The sequence below is a fragment of the Salvelinus fontinalis genome, chromosome 7 (genome assembly GCF_029448725.1).
Source record: "Salvelinus fontinalis isolate EN_2023a chromosome 7, ASM2944872v1, whole genome shotgun sequence".
Classification (NCBI taxonomy): Eukaryota; Metazoa; Chordata; class Actinopteri; order Salmoniformes; family Salmonidae; genus Salvelinus; species Salvelinus fontinalis.
Window position 1 is genome coordinate 25088080 of NC_074671.1, and position 15577 is coordinate 25103656.

The 15577-nt window shown below is 42.9% G+C and overlaps 1 protein-coding gene across 1 annotated transcript in view; it reads right to left on the reverse strand.

Annotated features, from left to right (window-relative positions):
- Window positions 1-4032: 4032 nt before the first annotated feature.
- Window positions 4033-15577, reverse strand: part of si:dkey-225n22.4 (collagen alpha-1(XXI) chain) — a 54976-nt gene continuing 43431 nt past the window's right edge. Inside the window, exons 21-31 of the mRNA XM_055928814.1 lie at window positions 13775-13828; window positions 13342-13395; window positions 12757-12828; window positions 11731-11766; window positions 10687-10731; window positions 10191-10223; window positions 9636-9782; window positions 9468-9522; window positions 8812-9006; window positions 6929-7006; window positions 4033-6565 (exon numbers count right to left, since the gene is read on the reverse strand). Coding sequence (XP_055784789.1) covers window positions 6375-6565; window positions 6929-7006; window positions 8812-9006; window positions 9468-9522; window positions 9636-9782; window positions 10191-10223; window positions 10687-10731; window positions 11731-11766; window positions 12757-12828; window positions 13342-13395; window positions 13775-13828 — 960 coding nt within the window. The 3' untranslated portion in view covers window positions 4033-6374. The remainder of the gene's footprint in view (window positions 6566-6928; window positions 7007-8811; window positions 9007-9467; window positions 9523-9635; window positions 9783-10190; window positions 10224-10686; window positions 10732-11730; window positions 11767-12756; window positions 12829-13341; window positions 13396-13774; window positions 13829-15577) is intronic.

Below are 15577 nucleotides of genomic sequence, written 5' to 3' on the forward strand. Positions count from 1 at the left end.
CAAGAACTTTGAAAGTTTCTTCAAGTGCTGTCGCAAAAACCATCAAATGCTATGATGAAACTGGCTCTCATGAGGACTGCCACAGGAAAGGAAGATCTAGAATGACCTCTGCTGCAGAGGATAAGTTTATTACAGTTAGCTGCACCTCAGATTGCAGCCCAAATAAATGCTTCACAGAGTTCAAGTAACAGACACATCAACATCAACTGTTCAGAGGAGACTGCGTGAATCAGGTCTTCATAGTTGAATTGCTGCAAAGAAACCACTACTAAAGGACACCAATAATAAGAAGACTTGCTTGGGCCAAGAAACACGAGCAATGGACATTAGACCAGTGGAAATCTGTCCTTTGGTCTGATGAGTCCAAATTTGAGACATTTGGTTCCAACCGCCGTGTCTTTGTAGAGTAGGTGAACAGATGATCTCCACATGTGTGGTTCCCACCGTGAAGCATGGAGGAGGTGGTGTGATGGTGCTTTGCTGGTGACATTGTCAGTGATTTATTTAGAATTCAAGGCACACTTAACAAACATGGCTACCACAGCATTCTGCAGTGATACACCATCCCATCTGATTTGCGCTTAGTGGGACTATTATTTGTTTATCAACAGGACAATGATTCAAAACACACCTCCAGGCTGTGTAAAGGCTATTTGACCAAGAAGGAGAGTGATGGAGTGCTGCATCAGATGACCTGGGAAAATAATTCCTCATGAGCTGGTTGAGAGAATGCCAAGAGTTTGCAAAGCTGTCATTTAATTTTCTTATTTAACCTTTTCCACAATCACCCAACCTCAAACCATTTGAGATGGTTTTGGATGAGTTGGACCACAGAGTGATGGAAAAGCAGCCAACAAGTGCTCAGCATATGTGGGAACTCCTTCAAGACTGTTGGAAAATAATTCCTCATGAAGCTGGTTGAGAGAATGCCAAGAATTTGCAAAGCTGTCATTTAATTTTCTTATTTAGCCTTTATTTAACTAGGCAAGTCAGTTAACAAATTCTTATTTACAATGATGGCCTACCAAAAGGCAAAAGGCTTCCTGTGGGAATGGGGGCTGGAATTAAAAATACAAATAAATTCAATAAAAATATAGGACAAATCACATCACGACAAGAGAGAACACAACACTACATAAAGAGAGACCTAAGATGACAACATAGCATGGCAGCAACACATGACAACACAGTATGGTAGCAACACAACATGACAACAACAGAGTAACAACACAACATGGCAGCAGCATAACATGGTGGCAGCACAAAATAGGGTACAAACATTGTTGGGCACAGACAACAGCACAAAGGTCAAGAAGGTAGAGATAACAATACATCATGCAAAGCAGCCACAACTCAGTAAGAGTGTCCATGATTGAGTCTTTGAATGAAGAAATTGAGATACAACTGTCCAGTTTGAATGTTTGTTGCAGCTCGTTCCAGTCGCTAGCTGCAGTGAACTGAAAAGACAAGCGACCCAGGGATGTGTGTGCTTTGGGGACCTTTAACAGAATGTGAATGGCAGAATGGGTGTTGTATGTGGAGGATGAGGGCTGCAGTAGATATCTCAGATAGGGGGGCGTGAGGCCTAAGAGGTTTTATAAATAAGCATCAACCAGTGGGTGTTGCTGCAGGTATACAGAGCCTTTTTGGGCTAGGCGTGCCGCTAGCGCCCCACCTCGACAACATCCGGTGAAATTGCAGAGCGCCTAATTCAAAATACAAAATTCGTAATTTTAAACATTGATAAAAATATTACATTGTAGTATTACATTGTTTAAAAGCTTAACTTCTTGTTAATCCAGCCGCTTTGTCAGATTTCAAACAGGATTTACAGCGAAAGCATACGATGCGATTATCTGAGGACAGCGCCCCGTGTACAAGAGCATTACAAACATTTTCCAAACAAGCAGAGGCGTCACGAAAGTCAGAAATAGCGATAAAATAAATCACTTACCTTTGAAGATCTTCCTCTGTTTGCAATCCCAAGGGTCCCAGCTACATAACAAATGGTTGTTTGTTTCGCTAAAGTCCTTCTTTATATCCCAAAAAAGTCAGTTTAGTTGACACGCTTGATTCAGTAATCCACCGGTTTCCCCCAAAGGAATCACAAAAGTTACCAATAAACTTCGTCCAAACAAGTCAAAAACGTTTCTAAACAATCCTCAGGTACCCTAATATGTAAATAAACAATACAATTTAAGACGGAGAATAGTATGTTCATTACCGGAGATAAATAACGAAGCCCTCATCCACGCGCACCACAATACTACAGCCAAAATGGGAGCCACCTAGAAAAACTACAAATTCTAGCTAATTTTTCAAAGAACAAGCCTGAAACTCTTTCTAAAGACTGTTGACATCTACTGGAAGCAATCTGGAAGGTATTCCTTTGATTTTCCCATAGACAGACATTTCAATGAGTGGTGACCTCAACAACAAAAATCCGGATGGATTCTCCTCTGTTTTTCACCCGCCATATCAGTTCTGTTATACTCACAGACATTATTTTAACAGTTTTAGAAACTGTAGAGTGTTTTCTATCTAATTATATGCATATCCTAGCTTCTGGACCTGAGTAACAGGCAGCTTACCTTGGGAACCTCAGTCATCCAAACTTCCGAATACTTTTACTGCCTTTGTCTGTGGGATGTTATGAACATCACTGACAGACAAATTTACATTTTAATACATGGGAGTTGCAATGTCTATTTTTCCGACTTAAACATATCTAAGAGGTGTCAAATCTGATTGCCGAATGGTAAAGAACATCTAGCCGCTCGAGAGCACCCTTACCTGCTGATCTATAAATTATGTCTCCATTATCTAGCACGGGCAGGATGGTCATCTGAATCAAGGTTAGTTTGGCAGCTGGGGTGAAAGAGGAGTCGATTACGATAGAGGAAACCATGTCTAGATTTAACTTTAGGCTGCAGATTTGAGAGAAGTGCTCAGCACAAATCGATGTGCTGAGAGAAGGACAGTGTACAGTCTAGTCATACTCCCAAGTACTTGTATGAGGTGACTACCTCAAGCGCTAAACCCTCAGAGGTAGTAATCACACCTGTGGGGAGAGGGTCATTCTTCTTACCAAACCACATGACCTTTGTTTTGGAGGTGTTCAAAACAAGGTTAAGGACAGAAAAAGCTTGTTGGACACTAAGAAACAAAATCCGGGGAGGGGCCAGTTGAGTATAAGACTGTATTATCTGCATATAAATTGATGAGAGCTTCCTACTGCCTGAGCTATGTTGTTGATGTCAATTGAGAAGAGTGTGGAGCCTAGGATCGAGCCTTGGGGTACACCCTTGGTGACAGGCAGTGGCTGAGACAGCAAATGTTCTGACTTTATACACTGCACTCTGAGAGAGATAGTTAGCAAACCAGGCCAAAGACCCCTCAGAGACACCAATACTCCTTAGCTGGCCCACAGGAATGGAATGGTCTACCGTATCAAAAGCTTTGGCCAAGTCAATAAGAATAGCAGCACAACATTGCTTAGAATCAGTGGCGGTTCTAGACCATTTCAACTGGGGGGGCCAAGCTGGGGCCAGTCGTACTGTTAGAGGGGCCAGTTACATTAGACGTTATTGTTGTCATATCGTTTTCTTCACTGCATTGCAGGCATTAGCAGGCAAAAGACCATGTTCATAATCATCATCGTTGCCACTATCTAATAACGGGTGTAAACAAAGAACGAAAAATTTATGTAAAAATTATTTCATACTCCACATTTAGGGGGGCCACAAGGGGGTCCAAAATTGTTTTCACTGGGGCACTGCCCCCCCCTCCCCCAGAACGGCTAGTGCTTAGAATCAAGGGCAATGGTGAAATCATTGAGGACCTTTTAGGTTGCAGTGACACATCCATAACCTGAGCGGAAACCAGATTGCATACCAAGGCAAAGGGTTGCTACTTTGAAGAATCTAAAATATATTTTGATTTGTTTGACACTTTTTTGGTTACTGCATGATTCCTTATGTGTTCCATATTATTCTACAATGTAGAAAATAGTTAAATAAATTAAGAAAAACCCTTGCTTCACATATTTATTAATATTTCGGTAGTGACACTTCGTAAAAATACATGAAGATTTACCAACTTGCTAACTAATTTTCTTCAAAATGTTTGCAGACATACTACTCACCATGTGGCCATGCTGGAGGGATGCAATCCCATCACCTGGTGATATTTGTAGGGTTGTGGTTTAAGGCAGTGTTTCCCAAATTCAATCCTGGGGTTTAGTTTTTTTGCTCTAGCACTACACAGCTGATTCAAATAACCAACTCTTCATCAGGCTTTGATTATTTGAATCAGCTGTGTAGTGCTAGGGCAAAAAAAACTAAATGGGCACACAGGGGGGGCCCCAGGTCCGAGTTTGGGAAACCCTGGCTTATTAAGACACATTCATTCTAGTCTATTATTGTGAGTGTTTCAGTAGTGACATTAAAAGCATTTCTTTTTTGAAAGACGTTTAAAAGTAAACAAAACTGCTAATTAGATCAGTATCATTGAATGTAATAATAGAACAACTCAAGATGTTCTATTGAAATAAGTGTTTAAAAAATTACAAAAATCATGAATTGCTTTATTTTCAAACATGAAGTTTAAGAGTCAGGGTTTGGGACAGCCACCTCTGAATAGAAATAGCTGTATAAACAATTACTTTGTACCATATTAAATGTAACTGTATGTTTGTTATTGCCTTGGATTGTATGAGAACATATCAGGAAGTAAATAAATGTCCTACGTTTGTATACTTAGATGTTTTTTTGCACCACTCATGCAGAATCACCCATATACAGTACAGTCCAATCATATAACCACATAACAGTTGATGTAAAAGATGGAAACTTGGATATCATAAAATACATAAAAACATCTGAAAATATATTACAATATTTTAAATGTAAAAAAAACTCAAACTCCAAAACAGCTAAACCATTCATACACATGCCAGCAGGAGGTATAGCACATCATGTAGCCCCTGTAGTTAAATCAGGAAGTATAGCACATCTTCTAGCCCCTGTAGTTAAATCAGGAGGTATAGCACATCATGTAGCCCCTGTAGTTAAATCAGGAGGTATAGCACATCTAGCCCCTGTAGTTAAATCAGGAAGTATAGCACATCTGGCCCCTGTAGTTAAATCAGGAGGTATAGCACATCATCTAGCCCCTGTAGTTAAATCAGGAGGTATAGCATATCATCTAACCCATGTAGTTAAATCAGGAGGTATACTGTACTATTTTAAGGTATAGTATGATATTTAAAGTAAAATAAATGTTTTTACATGAAGTATGGACAATGCAATATGAATCATTTGGCTGTATCAAACAAAGAACATGTTTTAACAAAGATATGCAAAACACATTTGAAGTAGTTCCTGAGGTTTAATTTCATTTATGGTATGGGTTTATAAAGGCACAAGGTGAATTAATATATTATCTACAGTACAGTTTTCGTAGTTGGGATACATTTTAAGCCGAAATACTCACAATGTTGTCTTGTAAAATACACCAGGCACTTACTATATTAGCACATTCTGTGGTTGAATCCAGGTAGCCTGTTATTGTACTAATTAGCAGTTACTCTGTGTTTACCTCAGCCCACAACATATTTACATTTTGACATGGTGTAAAATATTTACATATGGGGGGCTTGACAACAACATCTTATGGTATAACATTTTTAAAATATGTTTCACACCCTGGTTTTACAAAACATTTTTCATTGGTGTACTTATATGTAATGCCTCGTGTCCAGCAAGGAGGTAGCGTTACAGTACCAAGGACTATGATGATTCTCTTTGGACAATCACCATTAAAGTCCAAAACATATGGTTTCTATCATTTATCCTGAAACCTACAAACATACAGTATATGAAACCACGCATATGTCTCAATATAGACCTAGTTTCAGTTAATCGGGACAAATATTTCTACTGAACAGCAAAGTGGACTCCCATATGCCTTAAACAGGGTTTCCCAACCGTCTCTTCAGGGACCATAGGTATTTTTACATATTTGTTGTAGACCTAAACTGGCACACCTGATTCAACTAGTCAATTATCACCAAGCCCTTTACTAATGGAATCAGGTGTGCCAGTTCAGGGCTAGAACAAATATGTGAAACGTCTGGGTGTCCACAAGGAGAGGGCGTTTAAGCATAGGTGTCCAATCTTATATGCAAAGAGCCAGTGTGGGTGCAGACCTTTATTCCATATTCAGGTGTGTTAGTGTATGGCTGGAGCAAAAGCCTTCAGCTAAACACTCCCCTTTGCCGAAAAGATTGGACATCACTGTCTTAAAGTACTGTATGACGCTGCATCTTGACTCCCACATTGAAGCCCGTCCTCCCCTCTAGGGGCCCCTTCCTCTCAGAAGTTGGGCCCTTTGCTGTAGGGGTCATTCCTGAGGTTGTAGGCCTGGTAGCAAGAAGACATGTCACACACTCCTGGTAGTCCTGATGACCCCTGTTTCCCTGGCATTCCGGGACTTCCTGACTTCCCAGGCATCCCCTGAGTGCCCGGGCGTCCGATGCCATCCGATCCGCGAGGCCCCTGAACTCCTGGCCCGTCATTAAGAAGAAACACTATAAGGGGATATGACTCCACAGAACGAGCAGTGTGTTTTCATGTTTCAGAATAATCACTGGTGATGGTTTCATATGGAGTGATGGGATATGAGGCTCTAGAAGAACATTTGTGTCGGTATAGCAAGCGAGCTAGCAGTTTATGCTCTCTGGAGGATACCTTTTTAAAAGACTCCAATCGCTGATAGAAGGGGCAAATTAGTCATGATTAACCACTAACTAGCCTCTTTAGCCTGTTCAATCTCTGAATCCCTAGGTGCTAATCCCTAGGTGTACGGCTAATCAACAGCTAGCATATCGTTAGTGCCCAATGGTTAATTCGCCATTCTGTTAGCTTACCTGACTGTCCAGTACGGCCTGGCAACCCTGGATGACCCTCTCCTTTGGTGCCTTTGAGTCCTCTTGGTCCAGTGTCACCTAAAGATGATTTCTAATCATTATACTGTGTATAAAACCAACATGACTCTAGCTCACCTGCTAACATAACATACTCCACTGTTACTTCAAGTGGGTAACACTTTCTATGAAGCTGTGAATACATTGAACATGTATTTACAGTAGTGTATTGTATTTAATTCAATTCTCAGGCCGACTCTTCTCTCTGTATATATCAACAATGTCGCTCTTGCTGCGGGTGATTCCCTGATCCACCTCTACGCTGTCTCTTCTTTGGACACTGTGTTAACAAACCTCCAAACAATCTTCAATGCCGTACAACATTCCTTCCGTGGCCTCCAACTGCTCTTAAATGCTAGTAACACTAAATGCATGCTCTTCAACCGATCGCTGCCCGCACCCGCCCGACTAGCATCACTACTCTGGACGGTTCTGACTTAGAATATGTGGACAACTACAAATACCTAAGTGTCTGATTAGACTGTAAACTCTCCTTCCAGACTCATATCAAAGCCCCCTTCACTCATGCTGTTAAACATACCCTCGTAAAACTGACTATCCTACCGATCCTCGACTTCGGCGATGTCATTTACAAAATAGCCTCCAACACTCTACTCAGCAAACTGGATGCAGTCTATCACAGTGCCATCCGTTTTGTCACCAAAGCCCCATATACCACCGACCACTGCGACCTGTATGCTCTCGTCGGCTGGCCCTCTCTACATATTTGTCGCCAGACGCACTGGCTCCAGGTTATCTATAACTCTTTGCTAGGTAAAGCTCTGCCTTATCTCAGCTCACTGGTCATGATAACACCCACCCGTAGCACGCGCTCCAGCAGCTATATCTCACTGGTCATCCCCAAAGCCAACACCTCGTTTGGCCGCCTTTCCTTCCAGTTCTCTGCTGCCAATGACTGGAACGAATTGAAAAAAATCGCTGAAGTTGGAGACATATCTCCCTCACTAACTTTAAACATCAGCTATCTGAGCAGCTAACCGATCTCTGCAGCTGTACACAGCCCATCCAATCTACCTACCTCATCCCTATATTGTTTTATTTATCTTTTTTGCTCTTTTGCACACCACTATTTCTACTTGCACATCATCATCTGCACATCTATTGCTCGAGTGTTAATTTGCTAAATTGTAATTACTTCGCTACTATGGCCTATTTATTGCCTTATCTCCTCATGCCATTTGCACACACTGTACAGTGGGGCAAAAAAGTATTTAGTCAGCCACCAATTGTGCAAGTTCTCCCACTTAAAAAGATGAGAGAGGCCTGTAATTTTCATCATAGGTACACTTCAACTATGACAGACAAAATGAGAAAAGAAAATCCAGAAAATCACATTGCAGGATTTTTAATGAATTTATTTGCAAATTATGGTGGAAAATAAGAATTTTTTAAGACTATTTTTTTCTATTGTGTTATTGACTGTACGCTTGTTTATTCCATGTGTAACTCTGTGTTGTTGTTTGTGTCGAACTGCTTTGCTTTATCTTGGCCAGGTCGCAGTTGTAAATGAGAACTTGTTCTCAACTGGCCTACCTGGTTAAATAAAGGTGAAATAAAATAATTACCAGCAAAGTGCTTTACAAGACTAGCTATGGTGTTCAGCTCATTGCTCCTTATAACCAATTATATAAATGTAGTCATCTCTGTAATACCATACACATACGTGGTTCATAGGTGAATTATAGGGGAGTAATGTTTTATTTCCATATGTGTTACCATGTCATAATTCCTTTATCCTAACCTGTAGATTAATGCGTTACCAAACACTCAGTAGAGTCTTTGGGGTTTCTGTACAGGTGTGTTACCTTTGACTCCCTGGGGCCCCTGCATGCCGGGGGTTCCTGGGTATCCTGGTGAGCCGATTCTACCGGGATAGCCCGGGGTTCCTGAGGAACCTTTGAGTCCTGGTGCTCCAGGCTGTCCCGGGTGTCCCTTCACCGTCTCACACGGCTCACATCTGCTGAGAGGGGCTAGTGTCTGCAGCAGCTGGGGGAGCTGATCTGGGAGGAGGGCCCAAGCACAATTTGGTTCAATCAAATCAATGTTAATCAGTCAATCAATCAAGGTATTAAGGGAACCATTGTTTACAGTCATTCATATGTCTCATGATTTAAACTTCTTTATTTGAGTACACCTGGAAAAATAGCCCACGTATTACCGCAGCTAAAATATTAATAGCACCAGATAAACATATTGCTATTAACTGTAATATGATGCTGTAAGGATGTTACCGTTTTACCTTCCTGCCCTAACCAATACATATTTATATTGAACATGGATTCTAAGGCGTAGTCCAATCCCTACTCTCAATTTACATTTCAATATGTGTATTGTTTAATCCCTACAGTCTTTTAAGCTGCTGAGTCAACAACGAGCCACACGCTTTCCAGCTTACTTCAATTTGCACTTTAGTTATTGACACTGCATAGCTACCGCTGGGCGGGCGGTGACAGGTACTTACTCCGCAACACATCGCCGCAGAGCTTCATCATGTGGTCGTCAGAGGGAGGCTTCCCCTGTAAGACACAGATAAGGCCAAATGGGTAAGACGGTTGATGTCTGGATGGCGAAGGTATGGAGAAACGGACAGGGTGCTTTTAGAGAAAGGCCAGGATTCAGGAGAACTCACAGGCTTCCCAGGGTAGCCCGGCGTTCCCGGTTGCCCAGGCAACCCGTCCTCGCCGGGAGATCCCCGTGGGCCAGCGGCCCCCACGTGTCCCATGCCCCCTTTCTTCCCATCGGTGCCTCTGACACCGATATCCCCCGTGAGGCCTTTCTGATGATCGTGAGGAGAAATATGGTCACAAACTGTATATAACTAAACACAGCATACAGAGCTCGGTTTATTTTAAAATGTCTGTTATAACCTACAATATATCTGCCTTGAGACTAGAAAATGAATAAGCCTTCCAGAATAGGTGTTCAAAGAAATCATAGTGGAAATATGCCGACATGTATCTTTTAAAATGTGAATGTTGAACTTGGTGTTCAAGGGCCTGATGTGATATGGATTTCACAGTAGGTTTACTGTCATGTCTAGACCCTGCGGGTGTGATGTCGGAGGCTTCATGGTATGACGTGTTCAGTAGTGTTCCTCAGCTCAGATGGCTTGAGAGGATCTGGTCTCTGGTGTAGAATGAGGCAGAATGGATTATATCTAATGCAGCAGTGTAATTCTACAAACCTGTCCTTTGCCTCCCCTGGGTCCAGCTTCACCCTGGCAGAAAAGGAAGAGGAAAATGAGAGAAAGAGCCTGTTAAAAAAGTTCTGCTTGAATATCAAAGAAACGCTCTCTTTCAGAAGCTCTTCATTCACTCTGCTCTGATAAAAGTACAAATATTTTGTTCCTTGCTGCAGTCTTACTTACTACAGTTGACCCAGAGGTATTTTTTTGTTGTTGAATAAACCGACATACTGTTGGCCTAATGCTGTTGTATATCAAATACGAGTCACAGCCAGTGCAATGGCCACAGGGAAAGTTGACTACAAATTGTTTACCCATAAATAGTGTTATGTAAAAGTGAAAGGCAAATCCACTGTGCCTGATATTGGCCGAGGCGCCATCTGTGAAGGGGGGGGGGGGGGGGCTTTGTGAAGACCAAGGAATAAAAACGTTTTGTAGTTAAAGTTGATTTGATATCCACTGCCACCCAGTGCCCTGGTCATGTAACTGCACTCACCGGTAAGCCGGGGTTCCCAAGGGCCCCATCGGTGCCTCGTTCGCCCTGGAACAAGATACAGGGTTGGGGGGATGGATGATGGGAGAGGGTAGGAAGATGGGAGGCATCATAGGAGGGTATAGGAGAGCACTCGCCACTAAAAGGTCATCATTAGTATTCACAGCCAAGGAGAGACGCAAGGGTCTCATTGACCTTTAAAAAACACATCACCTGAGTTTCCCCTACCTCCCCTCTCTTCCCTCCCTTCCAACCACTCTGCTCTGAAGTCTGCCTCTATCACGGTCGCCCTGCTGTGATTGTAAGGCTATAGGAAGCACAAATCAAAGCACAGAGCCAAAGACACTACACTCTGTGGTCACAGCACAGGGTCCTTAAGGGAGGACTGACTTCGGTGCAGGAAAAGCTTTGTTCCTCGTGATTAAGACATGACTAACACTCATTATTTTCTTGTCAGTGTCCTGGAGAGATATGAGTATGTACAGTACAGTGCTCTAAATATAGTGTAGGACTCTACGTGCAGTATAGGAGCCTACAGGGTAAGGAAAGCAGCCTTGCCTAAGAGCTCATAGGAGCAGGAGCCTATCTCCTGTTTCTGTAGCATAAGGCAGCTTGATGTAGTACACAACCTGGACAGGACTCTAGTCTATCGCAGAGCCTTACCCCCAATCTACTTAATGCTGAGTGCCAAGCAGAGAACCATTGGGTACCATTTTTTGTCTTTGGTATGACTCGGCCGGGGATTGAACTCCCAACCTTGCAATCTCAAGGCTGACAGTCTAACCACAGGGCCACTAAGGAGTGTTGTAAATGCAGTATAGGGTTCTAAGTACAGAAGAGTACATGGTTCTAAGTATGAACTTGATCGTTTGGATAATAAGACAATCACTAGTCCTTGTTTTATGTGCTGTGTATGGCGAGCTCTATAGGTCACTGCAAACAACCATCCACCAACCCAATAACTAAATGTCACTATGACAAGAATAAATGACAATGAACTGAACCACCCCTTGTTTCAGAGACAGACAAGACAGAAGATGACAATACCTGACTTCCTCTGGGACCCGCCTCTCCAGTTTCTCCCTGAAAAACAGTGTATAACATATGGCTGTAATAACCAAGTAGGCGTCTGGGCGTGCCTGCATACAGTCTGAAGGACAAGCTCTCAGTGCGTGTGAATGACAACACGTAAGAGGAATGAAATATGCATTATTCAAAAAGACATCAGCGCTTACTGCAAAACAGGCAAATGAACAAGCTCCCTGATACCGAGAACCATAAATCATTCATAAATCATGTCTTTAGAGCCGCACACTGCCTCATTAAGCCAAAAGGCCCCCCTACAGGCAATAACACTGTTATTTTATCTGAGATTTGGGCTCTCTCAATTCGTCTTTCTGTGATTCTTTGCATCCTATCCCCTTGTCTCCTTCTCAACCGTATTGGAGAAAGTCAAAGGCCCCTCCCCTCAGACCTTCTTGTCTAATGCTTTTTGAGAAAGAAGCAAGGAAAGAGGGTGCAAGGAATCAAGGAAAGATTCATTGAGACCTGAAGTGTCACGTTCCTGACCTTGTTTTCCTTTTGTATAGTTGTGTTTAGTGGGTCAGGACGTGAGCTGGGTGGGCAGTCTGTGTTGTTTGTTCTATGTTAAGTGTCAGGTTTAATTGACCTTGTATGGCTCTCAATCAGAGGCAGGTGTTTTACGTTTTCCTCTGATTGAGAACCATACATAGGGAGGTTGTTTCACATTGTTTGTTGTGGATGGTTGTCTCCTGTGTCCGTATAATTTACCACACGGGACTGTATCGTTTGTTTGTAGTCGTGTACCTGTTCGTGCGTTCTTCGTTATATGTAAGTTCACATGTTTTAGGTCAGTCTACGTTCGTTTGTTGTTTTGTAATTTTCCAAGTGTTTTTCGTGTTCGTCTTTGACTTCAGTTAATAAATCATTATGTCAAATTACCACGCTGCATATTGGTCCTCTGATCCTTCTCGTCCTCTCCTCGTCTGAGGAGGAGGAAGAAGTAGACAATTGTGACATGAAGTCTATGGTGGTGCATGCTGATGTCCTTACCTTGGGACCTTTGAACCCAGGTAGGCCATTAGTGCCCGGGGACCCAAGGAAGCCTGCCTCTCCTGGTGTGCCCTAAAGAGTAAAAAAAGCATGATAAATAGCTGCGGTAAGTCTTCTTAGCGCAGGCTCTGGGTGGAAGTAGTCTGTAGGCAGAGCGCTAGGGTCAGCTTACCCTGCCCCAATATTAACTTTAACCGTTAACGGGTCAATCTGCAGTTGCTACATACATTTTTGTACTTATAACTTAATGATATGTACCTATTGATTGAAGAATATAACTTCTAAATGCCTCATGAGTTTAGTTCAACGGTCAGACCCCATCAGAACCCAAAATAGATGCTTGTTTTACTCCAATGTTCGTAAACAAAGTAAATGTAAAGACACACTATACAGCCTCAAGACATGGTTAAAACTATAATTTTGATATCATGGCTGGTCAGTCCTTGGATCCATAGCTCTGTCTATGAATTTGAGAGTGGTTGCATTTCTCTAGCCCCATCCCTCAGCTTTTTACTGAACCAGGGATGTATGTTGTCTGTCCATAGTCTCATCGATCATGGAGTGTGTCTCTGGTGCCTTTCTCACCTTTTGGCCTGGCATTCCTGGAGAGCCATCGGAACCTCGCTCCCCCTCGCTTCCCTGAAAACAGACACATAGGAATTAGCACGCAAAACACTGACACACACACACACGTTCGCACGCACACATTCACACACACAAACACATGCATGCACTCAAACACGCACAAACACACATGCACACACACAGCATTGCCAACAAACACAGAGCTGATGAAGCTTCCTTTGTAAAATTCAAGACAATAGTCTATTTACTCAACAATGAAAGACTAGAATTACTTTTACACCCGAAACGCACTTTGGTAAAGAAATATCACATTGGGAGAGATAATTCTAGTATTATCAGTAAGCCATTCGGAGAGTAGAGAAGAGCCCATACACTGGGGATGAAAAGCTGCAGCATTAGCATAATCGCTAATTAAAATGGGTGATGGACAAACCTTTGGGCCATCGCGTCCACTGGCTCCAGGGTCTCCCTGGGGGCCTTGAATTCCCTGGGCATATAAAAACACAGACAGTTGGCCTGCAGGCAGTGTGACAGGATGCGTGACAGCTTAGTCACCAACCACTGAGAGGGAATTAGATGGCAGATGCCCCATTCTGGTTCATTTTATAAAAAGGGGATGTGCAATGAGGCTTTAACCCTACCCATCTGCAAATACACTTAGCTACTGTTCCTCTTTGTTCATGTTAGGATGACTACTGTTATTAATCACTGCAACCGGTCTATTTGCATGTTAATCACTGATTTACAGTAATGTAATGTGTTCAAAACTATATCCCAGACCACAAGTATGTGTGAGTATTTGTACGAGGGTCATTAATGTGAAGTTAAAAACTGCACTGAACAAAAATATAACCACGACATGTGAAGTGTTGGTCCCGTGTTTCATGAGCTGAAATAAAAGATCCCAGAAATGTTCCATACACACTAAAAGCTTATTTCTCGCACATTTTGTGCTCCCTGTTGGTGAGCATTTATCCGTTGCAAAGATAATCCAATCAACTCACAGTTGTGGCATATCAAGAAGCTGATTAAACAGCATTACCATTACCATTACCATATACCAGCATTACCATTACCATTACCATACCATTACCATTAGGTGAACATTGTGCTGGGGACAATAAAAGGCCACTCTAAAATGTGCAGTTTTGTCAAACAACACAATGCCACATATGTCTCAAGTATTGAGGGAGCATGTAATTAGCATGCTGACTGCAGGAATGTCCACTGTTGCCAGATAATTGAATGTTCATTTCTCTACCTTACGCAGCCTCCAAACGTTGTTTTAGAGAATTTGGCAGTACGTCCAACCGGCCTCACAACCGCACACCACGTGCAACCACGTCAGCCCAGGACCTCCACGTCAGCCCAGGACCTCCACGTCAGCCCAGGACCTCCATATCCAGCTTCTTCACCTGCAGGATGGTCTGAGACCAGCCACCCGGACAGCTGATCTAATGTGTGTTTGCACAACAGAAGAATTTCTTCACAAACTGTCAGAAACCGTTTCAGGGAAGCTCATCTGCGTGCTCGTCATCCTCACAAGGGTCTTGACCTGACTGCAGTTCGGCGTCGTAACCAACATCAGTGGGCAAATGCTCGCCTTCGAAGACCACTAAGACGTTGGAGAAGTGTACTCTTCACGGAAGAAACCCGGTTTCAACTGTACCAGGCAGATGGCAGACAGCGTGTACGGCATCGTGTGGGCGAGCGGTTTGCTGATGTCAACGTTGTGAACAGAGTGCCACGTGGTGGCAGCGGGGTTACGGTATGGGCAGGCATAAGCTACGGTCAACGAACACAATTGCATTTTATCGATGGCAATTTGAATACACAGAGATACTGTGCAATTCATCAGCCGTCATCAACTCATGTTTCAGCAGGATAATGCACGGCCCCATGTCGCAAGGATCTGTACACAATTTCTGGAAGCTGAAAATGTCACAGTCAGTTCTTCCATGGCCTGCGTACTCACCAGACATGTCACCCTCTGAGCATGTTTGGGATGCTCTGGATCGGCGTGTATGACAGCATGTTCCAGTTCCTGCCAATATCCAGCAACTTCGCACAGCCATTGAAGAGGAGTGGGACAACCTTCCACAGGCCACAATCAACAGCCTGATCAACTCTATGGGAATGAGATGTGTTGCACTGCATGAGGCAAATTATGGTCACACTATATACTGGCTGGTTTTCTGATCCACACCCCTACCTTTTCTGTTGTACTCCCAGTCAT